At 38.3% G+C, this 18,631-nt stretch overlaps 2 protein-coding genes across 2 annotated transcripts; one reads left to right on the forward strand and one right to left on the reverse strand.

Annotated features, from left to right (window-relative positions):
* Positions 1 to 1,608: 1,608 nt before the first annotated feature.
* On the forward strand, positions 1,609 to 2,145 carry LOC115764969 (V-type proton ATPase subunit e). The gene has a single exon (XM_030708293.1). The coding sequence runs from the start codon at positions 1,659 to 1,661 to the stop codon at positions 1,923 to 1,925; it is 267 nt and encodes an 88-aa protein (XP_030564153.1). The 5' UTR covers positions 1,609 to 1,658; the 3' UTR covers positions 1,926 to 2,145.
* Positions 2,146 to 5,224: 3,079 nt separating this feature from the next.
* On the reverse strand, positions 5,225 to 8,797 carry LOC115764955 (adenosylhomocysteinase-like 2). Its single transcript, XM_030708276.1, has 8 exons — positions 8,423 to 8,797; positions 8,294 to 8,361; positions 7,232 to 7,301; positions 6,599 to 7,158; positions 6,424 to 6,530; positions 5,797 to 6,359; positions 5,611 to 5,731; positions 5,225 to 5,375 (listed from the first exon to the last, which is right to left on the reverse strand). Exons 2-8 carry the CDS (start codon positions 8,342 to 8,344, stop codon positions 5,369 to 5,371), a joined length of 1,479 nt encoding a protein of 492 aa, XP_030564136.1. The 5' UTR covers positions 8,345 to 8,361; positions 8,423 to 8,797; the 3' UTR covers positions 5,225 to 5,368.
* Between the last annotated feature and the right edge of the window lie 9,834 nt (positions 8,798 to 18,631).

An 18,631-nucleotide genomic window follows, 5' to 3' on the forward strand; every position in this document is an offset into this window, starting at 1 on the left:
TTAAACATATATTCTGAATTGATATTTCTCGCATGAAACTCCACGTACAAAATGATATTTTGGGTAAACATTTGATTTTAAGCATTAGCTTAAAGTACATCCAGCACCAGGAGGACTTACAGCTAAAATTTCAAGTCTCTAGATCTTATAGGTGCTGATATCCTTAAGTTCATACATGCGGACAGACGGACATGGCTAGATCGACTCGGCTGTTGATGCTGATCAAGAATATATATATTTTATGGGGTCGGAAGTGCTTCCTTCTGCCTGTTACATACATTTGCATTTTATACGCATTTTACCCATTTTTAATTCAGGGTATAAAAATAATGAGTTGTTCAAAATACTTGGTATTTGATTAGTAAAATTCGTAAAAACTAAAAAGACAAATTTTTTAGATTTAGCTTTAAACTCTATTTTACCACTAGTATGTTAATACAACTTTGCTTTAAATCAAAGCTAAGATTCCCAGTCTAACCGAGTTGCATAATAGAAGTCTCGTAGTGTTCACAATCTGAAGTAAATCTTCCAATTAGAGTTAAATATTTTGACTCTGTGATATTAAAACAAAGAGAAAAACACACCGGAACAGATAGAAGGTTTTGTTGCCTTAAGATCGAGAGCGAAGACTTTGTTTTTTCTTGCCGCCGAGAAGGGCGCTGTGTTAAGGCGAAATCGCACTTCACGCCTGATTTCCATTTGCTTGCGATCCAAAAAACAAGCGAGGCAACGTCTTACACATGAGAACCTTGATTTATGGCATGCAATCAATCCCAGGCACGTCAGGTTGGGCATGTACTCCAAAACAGATTTTAGTTGCGAGTTGAATAGTAAGTGAGGGATTTATAAAACTGCGAATGTATTAATAATTGTTGCAAAGACCAGAGGAGAACAGGCGAACTAGCATTTGCCATATGATTTCGCGACTTTGGCGTGTTTCATTGGGGGCTGATCCGAAATGGAATTTAAGATGGCCGCAGCAAGCACTCCACCACTGCGAAATGACTTTTGTTTGTCGGGTTTGAGGCGGCACCGGCTGTCTTGATACTTATGGCGAGAAAATGGAAAATTCGATGTCGCCATAAACATTTATTGCTACTTTGGGAAAACTCGATTACAGCCGGCCGCCGGCCGCCGGACTCAGACCCCCGTGCCAATGCGCAGCCGCCATTTTACGAGCCGCGCCTGGGCACTTACGGCATCATCAGAACAGGGGCAGCACCACATACCACATAGCACATGGCACGCATGGCCTGAATATTGGACCCATGCAGACAGTCTACCGCTCATCAGGCCCCGTTGAGCTGAAACGGATTTTGTGCTTAGTCAGGATGCGAGTATGATACACATACTAGTACTCGCATCGACTGTAGTTTTATTGGTCCTGGCACTCGGGAAAATGTATACAATTTTCATTTTTATAACATTTACGCTTCAGCGCACGTCTTCAGCCTCCGCGTACGGCAATAAAATGAGGAAATGTTCGCAATCATAAAAGTTTACGAGCACGAGCACCCAAATTGGGTTTGCACATAACAAAGTTTTAAGCGAATATTTTGGCGTCAAAAAAAAACATTTCATTCGCCCTGAAATCCCTAAGTATAATAGGGAAACTTGTCAAAACATTCTACACAATACAAATGTGAATCATTCTAAAAATGAACAAACACATTAGTCTTATATTATTTACCATCTTTTGGATCTTATTCGGCGTAATTGGCTGGATAGTGGCTGCGTGTTTTAAGGAGAGGAACCTTATACGATGTTGCATCTTACTAACCGCCGTCTGTTGCTGGCTCGTCTGGCTGGTTACCTTCCTAATGCAGATGAATCCCCTGGTTGGGCCACGCGTTGGTCAATTGAATATTTTGGGAATGATATCATACTGGGATAACTCCTACGTGCACAATGAACTGGACCCATAGCCAAGCGCAATTTTCGGCATTGTTTTCCTCCGAGCGAATAGCCGGCTTAATTGTCTTTCAATTAAGTTATAATGCAGATAATAATAATTTCAAGTAAGTGATATTAGCGCCTCGTTATGTTAATATCAACATACACATTTCTGAACTTGAGCATCACCAGTTGTACCTATTGATAAGCAATGTTATCATCACAATTCCAAAATACTGTAATTTTCAAAAATATAATATAATACGTTTTCCTAAAACACAAGCATTTTTCTGTTGGAGGTGCTGGACGAGACCACCCTTGTCTTTTTGCCAGGATATTTAATAAAACAATACCTCCTACAAACTATACATATCATATGCCAGATTTACCTTAGATTTTGCACCTGGACAACCTCTACCCAATGTTAATGTTACGCTGGCACACTTCTTACTGTAAGACATTCAAGTCCTTAGCCAAAAGTTGACGCATTTAGGTGTACGTCTAGATTGCTGCTGACTTTTATAATAAACTTCATAGAACACCGTGATGCGGAAGAACACTTAAGTTTGCTTTCTTAGGCGTGAAGGGTTTTCCCTTTGTGAGGAGCATAACGGCACGAGAAAAGGAGGACCTTGTCGGAAAGAGCCTGGTTCGGTTGTCATTATTTCTTCCTATGTGACTTCTTTCAAATAGCGTATACAGAAATATCAATGAAATTGATACTTGATTAAAGTTTACAACTCCTATTTAAATTGGGACTTTTTTCTTGACTAAAAAATCTATAGATTTATTGTCTTAAAGTTTTTGCATTTACCACCGGAGTGTTTCTGCTGGGGTATTGAAGATAATTTCTCTCCAGGTAAGTGAAATGCGAATTGCCGTAAGTGAGCCAGTGTTCCTACTATGTTCCAATAGTGTGCTTAAGCTGATTTTACATCATTTTTATGGTCTGAAAATAAATCAAAGAAAACTTAGTTTTGGCCATTTACCGGCCATTCAGAGAGAAAGCAATACCAAGAATTGGATTTAATGAACAAAAAGTAAATAGGGTGCTCCCGATTAGGGAATACCCAACACCAGCGCTAGTTTGCTTCAGCAGTAATAAAAATAAATGAAAAAGAAAAAAGAGTCTCCTCGATAGGTCTCGAACTCATAATATACCGCACTCCTTGCAACCGCGTCTACTCAACAGCCTCACTAATCATTGAGTCGTAGTGAGAAAAAAACGAAGTCAAATAGCACCACTGAAAACAATACAATCACAGTTGCAATGCTGTTGATAGAATTCAAAGAAGAATGAATAAATGTGTGTGTGCTAGCTGCCGCAAAACACGAGGCCAGCCAAAACACATTTTCTTTAATAACTTTGGTGGTTCTTATCTTATTGAGCTATAGAATATATGTAAATTCTCAAAAAGTCAATTGCATTTAAATTGTGGTTAATATTGATGGGCAATACAAGTTGGCTTATTAACTTGATTTGTAGCTTTGTGGTGTTAGCGGGGAGGTGGCAATAGCTATAACATGAATGCAACTTTATATTTATGTACTATTCTAGAAGGAACATATCAAGTTTGGTGACACTAGCTCTGAATATTTACCCAATTTTCTCAAAAAAAAAACAGGATTCCGATATCGATTTTTATCGGTTACTTGGAAACGGGGAAAGTTATTGAATATCGGAAACGAGTTCTGAGCGAGCACTAGGAGGACCTAAGCTACAATTTCAAGTCTCTAGCTCTTATAAGATCTGAGATCCTTGCGTTCACATATACGGCCAGACGGACCTGGCTAGATCGAGTCGGCTTGTGATGCTAATCAAGATTGTATATACTTTATGGGGTCGGAGATGCTTCCTTCTGCCTGTTACATCAATTTTGCACAAATACATTATACCCTTTTTATCTATTTTCAATGGTTTCAGGGTACAAACTGAACTAAAATATATAAATACCCAGTAACATAGCACAGCACACAATACAATCTCAATTGAAATGCTATTTATAGAATATATGTTTGGATGTATATACAGAAGTTCTTCTGATTTGCGCTATGTTCCACTCTATGTGTTTTAGAATAGTCGAATATTTTCAGTGAGTTCAGGGCATAAAAACATAGGTCAGAATTACTTTTCGATTCGATAAAATAGCTCAGTTGGATCATTTGTGTTTCGTGTCGGTCTGCAAAAAATACAAAAGTATATTTCTGCAGCTCGAGCTTCAGGGTTTCTTTTAGTTTGGTATTCTCTTGTTTAACAGCCTTGTTTAATTTTATGTTATTAGCTGCTGTATATAAGGTTGCGCCACCTGTGGCTTATTGTACGAACCTTATTAGCCAGAACGCAAACCAACTGCTATTCTGCCTGCCAAGAGCTAGGCGCTCTAAAACTCTGGTGAGAATCAAAATACGGAGAATGCTAGAGTTTGAAATTATGTTAGCTTTATATATATATATTTATGTGTATATATAAAAGCGTAAAAAACTTTTTAATTTCAAATTCTAGTGTTTTTTGCTTTTTGATTTTTATATATTTATTATCGTAAGCTCTATGCCCTGCTGGACTGCCCAACTGATTAACTATCTGATTAGCAATTTTTTTTTAATTTAGTGAATTTGTGTATATTACACACATAGAGGTGTTGTTAATGGTCACCCGCATGAAAACGGTTGTATAAAAATAATTAGCTCAACACTTTTTCTGTAATCCACCTGCGTTTAAACTCATTTTTATACTTCAATGGGTAAGAAGGGTATAATGTATTTGTGCAATTGTATGTAACAGGCAGAAGGAAGCATCTCTGACGCCATAAAGATATATATTTCGATCAGGACGCCGAACTAAGTCGATTTAACCATTTCCGTCTGTATGAAAGTGTCTATCTCGAAAAATTGAAAAGCTGTGAACATGAAGTGACTTCCAAATTTATATTCTATGTTATACGCATATCGAGTTTATTATTTTATGTTGATGCCATTTTCAAACTATCTATAAAAAGGGATTTTAAAACTTGATTTCTTAAGCACAGTTCGTATAATATACACATACAAAGCATTTTGAATGCTATATTTATGCCCTTAAAATATCATGAAGATATAATAATAATAAGGCAAGTTATTCAACAATAGATTTTCAATAGTGCAGATCCATAAGTCCCTGCATAAGCTATCTGGATGGAGCATTCATATTCGTCCATATTTTATGATAATGCTAAGCCCATACCGATAATATTATATCAATTGAGGAGTAAGGGGAATTTTATTGTTGAGCAGACTCCCCTACAGCTTTCTCACATTTTTTGATAAATTAACGATCAAGATACTGTTCTGTATATTTCTCTATTTTATTAAAATAACAACAAATAATTACATTTTGTAAAATTCTTAATTAATCTACATCTCTGAATTTGAATTGCGGGTCAAAATGAATCCAGATCATCCAAGATGCATTAAACAATAAATTGGCGCCAAACATTGATTAATATCTATAAAAGTAATATGAGATATATATGTTAGCAAACTTTTCTTATTTTACTTAGATAATATCATGAGTAATTTTGTAATATTGTTCTTTGTTTTTTCATAAGATCATGCCGGATGCTTCATAACAATTAAAACCCGAATTTTTGCCAGCCTGGTATTATTTGTACACATTTTTGTGTAGTAAATTTTCTTTTAATTTTCTAAATGTTAATGTCATATCTGTTAAGACTTATTTACCTGTAATAGTTGGCTTTGAAAGGCCCAGCCTTACTTAAGCCCAGGAATTTCGCCTGTGCGTCGGTCAGCTCGGTTAAATGAGCATCAAACGTCGATAGATGCAAGCTAGCTACATATTCATCTGTGAATTTGCATTGGTAACGAATTAACACATTTTATCAAGTCTAAAACAAACAATTGACTTGCCCATTTTCTTTGGCAGTAAATACACATCCGACTTGTAGCGCCCCGGTGCTGAGTAGAGTTCAATTAGAGCTAGTGCTTGCGTGGAAGAGGCCACGGATACGACAAAGGATGAGATGGTGGAGCACGATAGATTGACTAAACGTCCCTCAGCCAGGAGAATGATCATTTTGCCGTCTGGCCAAGTAATATGGTCCACCTGTGAGCGCACTCGCTCCCAAGTTAACTCCGGTGTATGCAAGCTGCTTACATCTATTTCAGAACAGGAATGGCCCATGTTGCAAACGATGCATCCGTTCTTCATGCGATTCATATGATCACGTGTGACGACATGCTTATTACCGGTGGCGGTTACCACCACATCTACGTTGCGTATGACTTCTCCCAAGCGGACTACACGAAAACCGCTCATGGCCGCTTGAAGTGCACAGATTGGATCTATCTCTGTTATGTACACGATACAGCCTTGCCCTCGGAGGGCTTCAGCGCAACCTTTTCCTACATCGCCGTAGCCACACACCACAACCTGCTTTCCACCAAACATGATGTCTGTCGTGCGCTTCAGACTAGTTCAAAAATAATTTATTAGCTATGAGGGCAGATTGCTGATTATAGGAGTTATATGTTTACCTGTCCAGTATTGAGTCCCGACATGTATAATATGTGTCAAACTTATTCTTTGTCACTGAGTCATTGACATTGATTGCCGGCACGGTGAGCTTGCCTGCTTTTGACATCTGATGTGGAAAGGATAACAGATTAGCCAGCATGCAGGGGATGTGTACTTGCGCCGTCGCATATTCACCTGGTATAGCCTGTGCACTCCTGTCAAACTCTCCTCGACAATGCCCTTGATCGATTTGAAGTAGTCTGGATACTTCTTCAGCATCAAATGGGTAGCATCCCCTCCATCATCCAGTATCATGTTAGGTTGCCAGCCCTCGTTGTGTATACACCTATCCAGGCACCACCAAAAATCCTCTTCGGTCTCTCCGCGCCACGCGAAGATCGGTATTCCAACCTCCGCCAATGCCGCCGCCACTGCATTTTGTGTTGAAAATATATTACAGGCCGCCCACCGAACGGATGCACCCAGTTGAATCAGAGTTTCAACGAGAACTGCTGTTTGCGCATTGATGTGAGTGCAACCCACTATTTTCGCATTTTTCAGCGGTTTGTCTGCAGCGGCTCGTTTGCGCAAGGTCATGATTCCCGGCATCTCCTGCTCTGCGATTTCAATCTCCCGGCGTCCGAATGCGGCCTTACCAATATTCTTAACGCAAAAGTCAGAGTTGCCATGGGAGTTGTTCTGCTTTACATCCTTTGGCGATATCTCGTCCTCATCTGAAGTTTCTGTAAAACATGCTGTGTGGTAAGAGTTAGAAAAATAATCATCAATAATCATCTCACTACTTTAATTAATTTGATCCTGACTTACCTGAACTAAATGAACAGGTGGAAACGTCGGAGAATCGACGAGCTACGATACTTGATTTCTTCACTGCAGTCTATAGTAAGAAAAGTTGAAATCTACAGTTTTTTATATTTAGCCAATTTATAGAGGAATTTCAAAAAAAAAGCTTGAAATGTTTATAGCTTTCAAATAGTTTAATTGGACCCTGTGTCCAATTCGAGCTCCACTGAGAACTCAAATACAGGTCGCAGCTGGTATTTGGCATCGGTTAGAGTACCGACGATAAATCGCCGAGTCAATTGAGGCTGTATAAGCGTAAAGCAGGTCGAAAATTGCGGCTTCAAAGATCACATGCCTACATCTAAGAAAGCGGGCACATTAATTGATTCCATAAATGTGTATTTTATGTATTTGTATCCGTATCCCAGCCCATCTGCTAACTGTTGTGTAAATTTCCATAGCCGTATTCGTTAAACATTTAACATATATACATATAAATACACATTCATATACTATTTAAATATACATGTATACATACATATGTACATGCGAATGTAAATTGCAAGAGCTGTTGCTTTATATTGACTCGCAGCACTTGTAAATACTTTTAATACTCTGTTTATCAATCGAAAATGAATATATTGGTTTATGCACTGCACGTTTTGCTGCTTGAAATATACATATTCTCGTGTATATCCCTTTCAACTATTCACATTTTTGTGGGGGCCGGCTGACAGAGCAAATTGGGTTGAATGTATTCGACATTTTAACACCATGTATAGAGTATTGCGCAGTCGAATACCCATGATTGCAACGTTTCTCACCTATTTCATTCTGGATTTTTTGTTGATTTTTTACTTAACAGCCTCTCGTGCCAAATGTTTTATAGCCAAGCTGCTAAGATTCGCGTTTGTTTTCATACATTACTTAGTAGTACACACGCGCAGCAACTTGTAAAATTTGTTGTTCTATATACCAAATAGAGATATACATATACATACACAGTTACATATATATATAAATGTGGCAACCACTAACGAATCCCTGGAACTGCAGATGGATGAATGAAAATGAATATTTTTGTACCTTATCGGCCAAACTCAGGTCTGCAAATGTTGTCTCGGGCATTTTACTCATCTTGAAGTCACTTTTATCTGAAAATTATTGCGTCAATATTATTTACATCGTTGGCTGAGTCGACCTTTGGGAACTCACATTTGACAATGTCAAAACTGGTTCTATGCTGAATATGTTTCAAGTTTGTCAACAATCGTAATCGTTGTTTGTTTTTTGCTTGTTTTCAGTTTTCAGTCTGCCTTTTTATGCACACACGAGACACACGAGACCGGCCTTCGAATCGGGGAGTACCACCGTCGATACCAGTGGAGATCAAACCATTTACTAGATCTGCCTTTGCCAAGCCAAAGCTCAACATTACCACCGCGCCTCGAATGAGATCGCAGCGCAATCGGACTTAATGCACTTTGCTCAATCTCCGTCTCAGTCTCCCTCTTCGCATTCGTCTGCGTCGTTGTCTGCGTCACTATTACTGGGTCGAGTGCGGAACGTGGAGTGCCGATGCCTTCGTGTGCTCTCGACTGGCGCAAACAACAAACTGATTCGCATCAACTGGTACTGGTTAAGTTTATGGGGAGCAGAGCGATCGTATAGAAATAAAGAAATAACACAATTAAATAACGAGAAACGAGTGCAACAAAAAGTCGAGCAAAAAATTTGCTCAAATAAAAGCGCACCAACAAAAATAAGCATGTTATCTTACTCAAAGCTGTTAACGCTCTCGCACGTTGTTCTCGTATTTCGGCTCTCAGCATGAACAGAGAACCCTTGCCGCCTGCCATCTTCACCTGTACATAACTTGGAACTAAACGCTTATCAAAGTTGACTTGACTGTTCCGATTAGCAAAATCAATTGGGGCTTCGACGTAGTACGTAGCTAGATGCCTAAACCAAAATAACTATGTGATCGCATTATATCAGTGCAATATTCCTTACAAGCCTACGTTCACAATCGGATATTTAAATACAGCTTGCACCGAAAATTGATTGCCCTCTCAACTTAAATGCATACTTACATACAATGCTGGACTATCTCAAAAAATCTCAAAATTAAGTAAAATTTTCATTTGATTAATAAACGATAAATTAGTAACATCGGCAAAAGAACGAAAGGAAAACCTAAAAATAAGAAGTAACAAGTAAGAGTGCTCCAGTCGGGAGTGCCCGATTAGAGAATACCCTAACCTTTCTAAAATTTGAAAAAAAAATTTTCTGTTTACACTGTACTGTAAAGTAAGTTCTTGGAAGGTCTTAGCTTAGCTCTTATAGGTCTTCAGACATGGCTAGATCATCTCCTGATCGAGAATATATATACTTTAAAGGGTCGGAAATGCTCTCTTCTGCCTGTAGCCTACATTTACATATCTTCAATGGGTTAAGGGTATAAAAAGAAAATATGTAAGTGTCAAACCACATAGCTCTATAGAAAGAACCTGTCAAAAAATGAGTTTATGTAGCTAAAATTGGTGTTTTTTTAAATATATAAGCCAAACTCAAAAATTGCGCCCCATAATTTTCCTCAAAACGGTTAGTGTTAGTGTTTTGTCTTCAACACACATTTAATATTATTAGTTTGTTGACTGGTTTCCTGGATCTATCATCAGCAAGCTGCTAGCGGTTTTGTTATTGTAAATGCTGTTTTGTTTAAATATTTGTAGGCAGCATCAATTACCGAGTCGATTAAGCCATTTATGGCATTGGCAGATAATGTTTGTTTCACATCTTCGACAATTCATTCCTTTTAAGAGTCAGATACACTAAATGCAGGACGTAACACACACAGATTACTATTCACTTTTTGGATATCTCATTTTAAGAGAAGTAAGCGTAGGCTCGGAAAATTGCGTAAGGATCGAACTATAAGCACCGAAAATAAATAAGAATTTATTTGCCATTCATAGAGTGGGGCCAAATGAAGAAACAGTGTGCGGAAACAGTGTGTTTCTGTTATATGCCCCTAGATACGGTGAAAACATCTGAAAATCTATACGTTTTGTGGAAACCGACTGAGCTATCGATAATTTTTTATGAACTTGATTTAAGCGAGTTATAGAAGGACCCACGTCCAAATTTGAAGTCCTTAGCTTTTCTAGTCTCTAAGATTGAGCCTTTGCTGAACTGCTGGTTTCTAATGGCTGCCAGTGCGCACGTACTCTATGCGTAGCCGCCTTTTCTGTGCCAGAAGTGGGGCTACCTCCGGGTGGATTGAGTCTCGAGGGGGCGATGTCTGAATTGGGTCTATCGCATGAGAAGCAAGTTGGGCTGCTGTTCGAATCTTCGCCAAGAAATAATCGACATTATGGAAATCCTTGATGTCCTCCTACGATGTCCTGACTGCGGCCATATGCAAATGTGGTTGAGATATGTGTTCCAGGAGGTGGTGGCTCAGGCTACGGCGGATTAAAATGCATGCACCTTCTCTAGGACCTTGTGTAGTTTGGTAATAGGATGGATGTATTAGTTCAAAAACATTTAACATTCATTTGTTTTGTCTTGTCAATATGAATCGTAATCGTCTCTTGTGTACATATATATTCTATTATCTTAAATATGCGTGTACCTTAAAGTCAAATAACGCTAACATTTAACTGCTCAAAATGTATTTAGGGTATTTTTTTAGCTGTCTATGAGGCCTGTAGTTTTAGGGGTTGCTCATTAACTTTATATGCTACGTGCCATTCCGCCATTTTTGCTGTCAATGCCCAATAGCTTGATTGCAGAAAATTTAATTAGATGCCAATGTACCTTTTAGCATGTTCATAAAATGGAGGGAATTTAATAAAAGAGTCTTTAGTGAATCATCCACCATCAAAAATCGCTGGGGATGCTGCGCACTAGTTTTGAGACAACTGTCGGGGAGGCGGCTGAGGGCGTAGCAAAATGTCCCGTTTAGGTCGAAGTGATGAGAAGGGATGAAATATATATCAAAGAGTTCCTAATAATATTTTATTGGGCACTTCCTTTTCGAAATCCCTTCGCAAAACTGTGTCACTATTCATTGTACATAACAAATAACTATTATACTAGGTGCTTCTGTTGTGATTTATTTGTAAAAATTGTTATAAGCCGTGTATTATATACAGGCTCAACTGAACCCATTGAAAATTAGTAAAACGGGTATATTGGTTTTCTGTTTTTTTGTGTATCTGGCAAAAGGAAGCATTTCCGATCCTGTAAAGTACATATATTCTTATATAGCAATATAGCAATCCGTTTGTCCATATGTATGAGCTAAAGATTTTGAACGAATGATTTTGGTTGAAGGTGGCTTGTGGTGCGCAACAGCAGAGAGAATTAAGTAATTTATTTTTTTTTTTGTATATATGTTTATTGTATTGAATCAAAAAAAGCAATTCATTTTGATTACAACACAGTTAACTTAGGTGGTATTTCGCCAAGCCTGGCTGGGTCCTCAGGCTTTATCGTAGACAAACATCAAAAGCTTCTTTTTTGAGTAAGGCTGCATCGTCACGTAAGTAGTCGGGGGGCTCAGGGGCGTCTCCAGTGTCGTGGTTGGAGGAGGTCCTTAAAGAATCTTCTCTTGGGACTCCTGACTACACACCTCCCAGCGAGGTCTCTTGCTACCCGGTTACAATGTCGCTGCAAGCGTTCGGTTGGCGAATGCTTCGACTTGGCTGTCTATAGTCTCCATTTTGAGGTCTCTGTGCAAGGTAGAATTTTTTACGTACCAGTTAGCACCGGTCATTCGGCGAAAGGCAAAGTTTTGGAGTGTCTGAATCTGTCTTCGATTTGTACGAGATGCAATTCCCCAAACCTGGATACCGTATCTCCAAGTTGGCGCCACCACGACGTTGTAAACTGCCCGTTTGCAGGGAAGTGGCAATGGGCTTTTGGGGTTTAGTAGCCAGTTGGCCTTGGCCATCTTAAAACAGCACTGCTTGAGGGGCCGTCGATGTGCGCCCGAAAGGTAAGCTTCTTATCCAGTACAATTCCAAGTTACTCGTCGCTTGTGCCAGGGTGAAGGGGCTGCCATCTATCCAGACTGCTGGAACCTTGCCACGCCTCAATTAAGTTTTTATGATGCCGTATTTTCTCAGTTGATTTAGCAAGCGAGCGCCTAGCAAGAGTTCCATCTGATTTTGGTAGAAAAAGGTTCTGGCTGTGAAAGGTTTCATTTTAATATTATGTCAAAGATATAATGGTATTTTAAATAAGGATGAACCAAGTGTAATAAATACAAATATTTAGATATAATAAACGAATTCTTTGACAGTGGTTCGAGCCGTGTTTCATTTGCACCTATAATTATATCTAGGATTTGCAGGATTATGTATGCAACGAAAAACTTTACCATCTAAATAGCCGCATGTCCTAAAAGCCACTGAGCAACAAGAATCCGTGTTCAAATCGTAGGCTAGATTATAATTAAAGTAAGGAATTACATAAAGCCATATCAATGTTTGGGGGTCTAAGGCATTGTAGATATTATAATTGTGAAGCTGAGGTTGGTGAAGATATCTTGAAAAACAGAACAGTATTCATTTTGTAATTTTATTTTCGTACCTATACATAGCTTTTGAAGTCTGATATTGATACGATTTTGTTCATATAAAGTGAGCAGACATATCGGACATACATACATCTATCTGCTCTTCAGGTTGATCAATAAGACATGTCTCCTTGTCCACGCTTCAATTTTCAAAAATTATAATACGCTTTATATTTGCATTCTATTTTTATAGATATATTGTATTTGTGCAAAATCCAAATGTATGTAACAGGCTTAAGGAAGCATCTCCGACCCCATAAAGTATATATATTCTTAATCAGCATCAATAGCCGAGTCGATCTAGCCATGTCCGTCTGTCTGTCCGTCCGTCCGTCCGTCCGTCCGTATGTATGAACGCAAGGATCTCAGAATCTCTTGAAATTTTAGATGGTCCTAGTTCCAATAATCGATAACTTACACCGTTTCCAAGCAATCGATAAAAATCGATATCGATATCCTGTTTTTTGGGCAAGTTTGGTAAATAATAAGAGCTAGAGTCACCATACTTGACATGTAGCTTCTAAAATAGAATATTAATATGCATTTGATGTTGGAAGAAGAGGGTTCAGGGTATCCCCTAGTCGGGAACTCCCGACTAGAACCTCTTATTTGTTTTTTTTAAGTTGACTATTGAAAATGGTTTAAAATGGTATACAATTTTACTGCAAATCCAGAACGACGAGCTGTTATGTTTAAACGCGTCGATCCCGGAACCTGGAAAAGCTCTAGACTGGAGATTTTGCACGTTGATCCCCTTACTATCCGCGCAGTACTAGATTGTTTCAAATCATCAATTACCATCCCTATTTCTAAGAAATCCATATACAAATTTTTAAAATGTAGCTCAATATATATGAAGAATTGACATAGCAGGTACTTTAATATACAATTATTTATAACAGGTAAAACTCATAAGTGACCAACTACTGCTTCTTCCGCCTGCGCCACATTTTTGAAAATCCAATTTTTAAAAATTTCCATTTAATCGTCAATAATTAATCGGGCATTTAAATCCGACAACAAAATGTTTGGTCGAATTTCATGTCAAAATCTTACCCTTAAGACATGGGTCGAAATTTCCCATTCACATAACTCGGTCAAAACTCAACCGATTTGCACGGGGCTTAGCTTTTTCTTCATGGGTTTCGCCCTAGATTAATCGGACATTTAAATCTGAGAACCACATTTTTGGTCGAATTTCATGTCAAAATCTTAGCCCTAGTTTTGCACATAGACATGGGTCGAAATTTCCCACCCCCATAACTTGGTCAAAACTCAACCAATTTTCACGGGGCTTGGCTTTTTCTTCATGGTTTTCTCCCTAGATTAATCGGACATTTAAATCTGAGAACAAAATTTTTGGTCGAATTTCATGTCAAAATCTTACCCTTAAGATTCGTATATAGACATGAGCCGAAATTTCCCATTCACATAACTCGGTCAAAACTCAACCGATTTTCACGAGGCTTAGCTTTTTCTTCATGGTTTTCCCCCTAGATTAATCGGGCATTTAAATCTGAGAACAAAATTTTTAGTCGAATTTCATGTCAAAATCTCTGCCTAGTTTTGGACATAGACCTAGTTTTGGACATAGACATGGGTCGAAATTTCCCATTCACATAACTCGGTCAAAACTCAACCGATTTTCACGAGGCTTAGCTTTTTCTTCATGGTTTTCCCCCTAGATTAATCGGGCATTTAAATCTGAGAACAAAATTTTTGGTCGAATTTCATGTCAAAATCATACCCTTAAGATTCGTATATAGACATGGGTCGAAATTACCCACCCCCATAACTTGGTCAAAACTCAACCGATTTTCACGGGGCTTGGGTTTTTCTTCATGGTTTTCCCCCTAGATTAATCGGGCATTTAAATCTGAGAACAAAATTTTTGGTCGAATTTCATGTCAAAATGTTAACCTAGTTTTGGACATAGACATAGTTTTGGACATAGACATGGGTCGAAATTTCCCATTCACATAACTCGGTCAAAACTCAACCGATTTTCACGAGGCTTAGCTTTTTCTTCATGGTTTTCCCCCTAGATTAATCGGGCATTTAAATCTGAGAACAAAATTTTTAGTCGAATTTCATGTCAAAATCTCAGCCTAGTTTTGGACATAGACCTAGTTTTGGACATAGACATGGGTCGAAATTTCGCATTCACATAACTCGGTCAAAACTCAACCGATTTTCACGAGGCTTAGCTTTTTCTTCATGGTTTTCCCCCTAGATTAATCGGGCATTTAAATCTGAGAACAAAATTTTTGGTCGAATTTCATGTCAAAATCTCAGCCTAGTTTTGGACATAGACCTAGTTTTGGACATAGACCTAGTTTTGGACATAGACATGGGTCGAAATTTCCCATTCACATAACTCGGTCAAAACTCAATCGATTTTCACGAGGCTTAGCTTTTTCTTCATGGTTTTCCCCCTAGATTAATCGGGCATTTAAATCTGAGAACAAAATTTTTGGTCGAATTTCATGTCAAAATCTTAGCCCAGTTTTGGACATAGACCTAGTTTTTGACATAGACATGGGTCGAAATTTCCCATTCCCATAACTCGGTCAAAACTCAACCGATTTTCACGAGGCTTAGCTTTTCCTTCATGGTTTTCCCCCTAAAATTATCGGGCATTTAAATCTGAGAACAAAATTTTTAGTCGAATTTCATGTCAAAATCTCAGCCTAGTTTTGGACATAGACCTAGTTTTGGACATAGACATGGGTCGAAATTTCCCATTCACATAACTCGGTCAAAACTCAACCGATTTTCACGAGGCTTAGCTTTTTCTTCATGGTTTTCCCCCTAGATTAATCGGGCATTTAAATCTGAGAACAAAATTTTTGGTCGAATTTCATGTCAAAATCTTAGCCTAGTTTTGGACATAGACCTAGTTTTGGACATAGACATGGGTCGAAATTTCCAATTCCCATAACTCGGTCAAAACTCAACCGATTTTCACGAGGCTTAGCTTTTTCTTCATGGTTTTCCCCCTAAAATTATAGGGCATTTAAATCTGAGAACAAAATTTTTGGTCGAATTTCATGTCAAAATCTTAGCCCAGTTTTGGACATAGACCTAGTTTTGGACATAGACATGGGTCGAAATTTCCCATTCCCATAACTCGGTCAAAACTCAACCGATTTTCACGAGGCTTAGCTTTTTCTTCATGGTTTTCCCCCTAGATTAATCGGGCATTTAAATCTGAGAACAAAATTTTTGGTCGAATTTCATGTCAAAATCATACCCTTAAGATTCGTATATAGACATGGGTCGAAATTACCCACCCCCATAACTTGGTCAAAACTCAACCGATTTTCACGGGGCTTGGGTTTTTCTTCATGGTTTTCCCCCTAGATTAATCGGGCATTTAAATCTGAGAACAAAATTTTTGGTCGAATTTCATGTCAAAATGTTAACCTAGTTTTGGACATAGACATAGTTTTGGACATAGACATGGGTCGAAATTTCCCATTCACATAACTCGGTCAAAACTCAACCGATTTTCACGAGGCTTAGCTTTTTCTTCATGGTTTTCCCCCTAGATTAATCGGGCATTTAAATCTGAGAACAAAATTTTTAGTCGAATTTCATGTCAAAATCTCAGCCTAGTTTTGGACATAGACCTAGTTTTGGACATAGACATGGGTCGAAATTTCGCATTCACATAACTCGGTCAAAACTCAACCGATTTTCACGAGGCTTAGCTTTTTCTTCATGGTTTTCCCCCTAGATTAATCGGGCATTTAAATCTGAGAACAAAATTTTTGGTCGAATTTCATGTCAAAATCTCAGCCTAGTTTTGGACATAGACCTAGTTTTGGACATAGACCTAGTTTTGGACATAGACATGGGTCGAAATTTCCCATTCACATAACTCGGTCAAAACTCAATCGATTTTCACGAGGCTTAGCTTTTTCTTCATGGTTTTCCCCCTAGATTAATCGGGCATTTAAATCTGAGAACAAAATTTTTGGTCGAATTTCATGTCAAAATCTTAGCCCAGTTTTGGACATAGACCTAGTTTTTGACATAGACATGGGTCGAAATTTCCCATTCCCATAACTCGGTCAAAACTCAACCGATTTTCACGAGGCTTAGCTTTTCCTTCATGGTTTTCCCCCTAAAATTATCGGGCATTTAAATCTGAGAACAAAATTTTTAGTCGAATTTCATGTCAAAATCTCAGCCTAGTTTTGGACATAGACCTAGTTTTGGACATAGACATGGGTCGAAATTTCCCATTCACATAACTCGGTCAAAACTCAACCGATTTTCACGAGGCTTAGCTTTTTCTTCATGGTTTTCCCCCTAGATTAATCGGGCATTTAAATCTGAGAACAAAATTTTTGGTCGAATTTCATGTCAAAATCTTAGCCTAGTTTTGGACATAGACCTAGTTTTGGACATAGACATGGGTCGAAATTTCCAATTCCCATAACTCGGTCAAAACTCAACCGATTTTCACGAGGCTTAGCTTTTTCTTCATGGTTTTCCCCCTAAAATTATAGGGCATTTAAATCTGAGAACAAAATTTTTGGTCGAATTTCATGTCAAAATCTTAGCCCAGTTTTGGACATAGACCTAGTTTTGGACATAGACATGGGTCGAAATTTCCCATTCCCATAACTCGGTCAAAACTCAACCGATTTTCACGAGGCTTAGCTTTTTCTTCATGGTTTTCCCCCTAGATTAATCGGGCTTTTAAATCTGAGAACAAAATTTGGTCGAATTTCATGTCAAAATCATACCCTTAAGATTCGTATATAGACATGGGTCGAAATTTCCCTCCCCCATAACTTGGTCAAAACTCAACCGATTTTCACGGGGCTTGGGTTTTTCTTCATGGTTTTCCCCCTAGATTAATCGGGCTTTTAAATCTGAGAACATAATTTTTGGTCGAATTTCATGTCAAAATGTTAACCTAGTTTTGGACATAGACCTAGTTTTGGACATAGACATGGGTCGAAATTTCCCATTCACATAACCGATTTTCACGGGGCTTAGCTTTTTCTTCATGGTTTTCCCCCTAGATTAATCGGGCATTTAAATCTGAGAACAAAATTTTTAGTCGAATTTCATGTCAAAATCTCTGCCTAGTTTTGGACATAGACCTAGTTTTGGACATAGACATGGGTCGAAATTTCCCATTCACATAACTCGGTCAAAACTCAACCGATTTTCACGAGGCTTAGCTTTTTCTTCATGGTTTTCCCCCTAGATTAATCGGGCATTTAATTCTGAGAACAAAATTTTTGGTCGAATTTCATGTCAAAATGTTAACCTAGTTTTGGACATAGACCTAGTTTTGGACATAGACATGGGTCGAAATTTCCCATTCACATAACTCGGTCAAAACTCAACCGATTTTCACGAGGCTTAGCTTTTTCTTCATGGTTTTCCCCCTAGATTAATCGGACATTTAAATCTGAGAACAAAATTTTTAGTCGAATTTCATGTCAAAATCTCAGCCTAGTTTTGGACATAGACCTAGTTTTGGACATAGACATGGGTCGAAATTTCGCATTCACATAACTCGGTCAAAACTCAACTGATTTTCACGAGGCTTAGCTTTTTCTTCATGGTTTTCCCCCTAGATTAATCGGGCATTTAAATCTGAGAACAAAATTTTTGGTCGAATTTCATGTCAAAATCTCAGCCTAGTTTTGGACATAGACCTAGTTTTGGACATAGACCTAGTTTTGGACATAGACATGGGTCGAAATTTCCCATTCACATAACTCGGTCAAAACTCAATCGATTTTCACGAGGCTTAGCTTTTTCTTCATGGTTTTCCCCCTAGATTAATCGGGCATTTAAATCTGAGAACA

This window comes from Drosophila novamexicana, unplaced genomic scaffold, assembly GCF_003285875.2.
Source record: "Drosophila novamexicana strain 15010-1031.04,08,12 unplaced genomic scaffold, DnovRS2.1 tig00000877-arrow-arrow-pilon, whole genome shotgun sequence".
In the NCBI taxonomy this organism is placed as follows: domain Eukaryota; kingdom Metazoa; phylum Arthropoda; class Insecta; order Diptera; family Drosophilidae; genus Drosophila; species Drosophila novamexicana.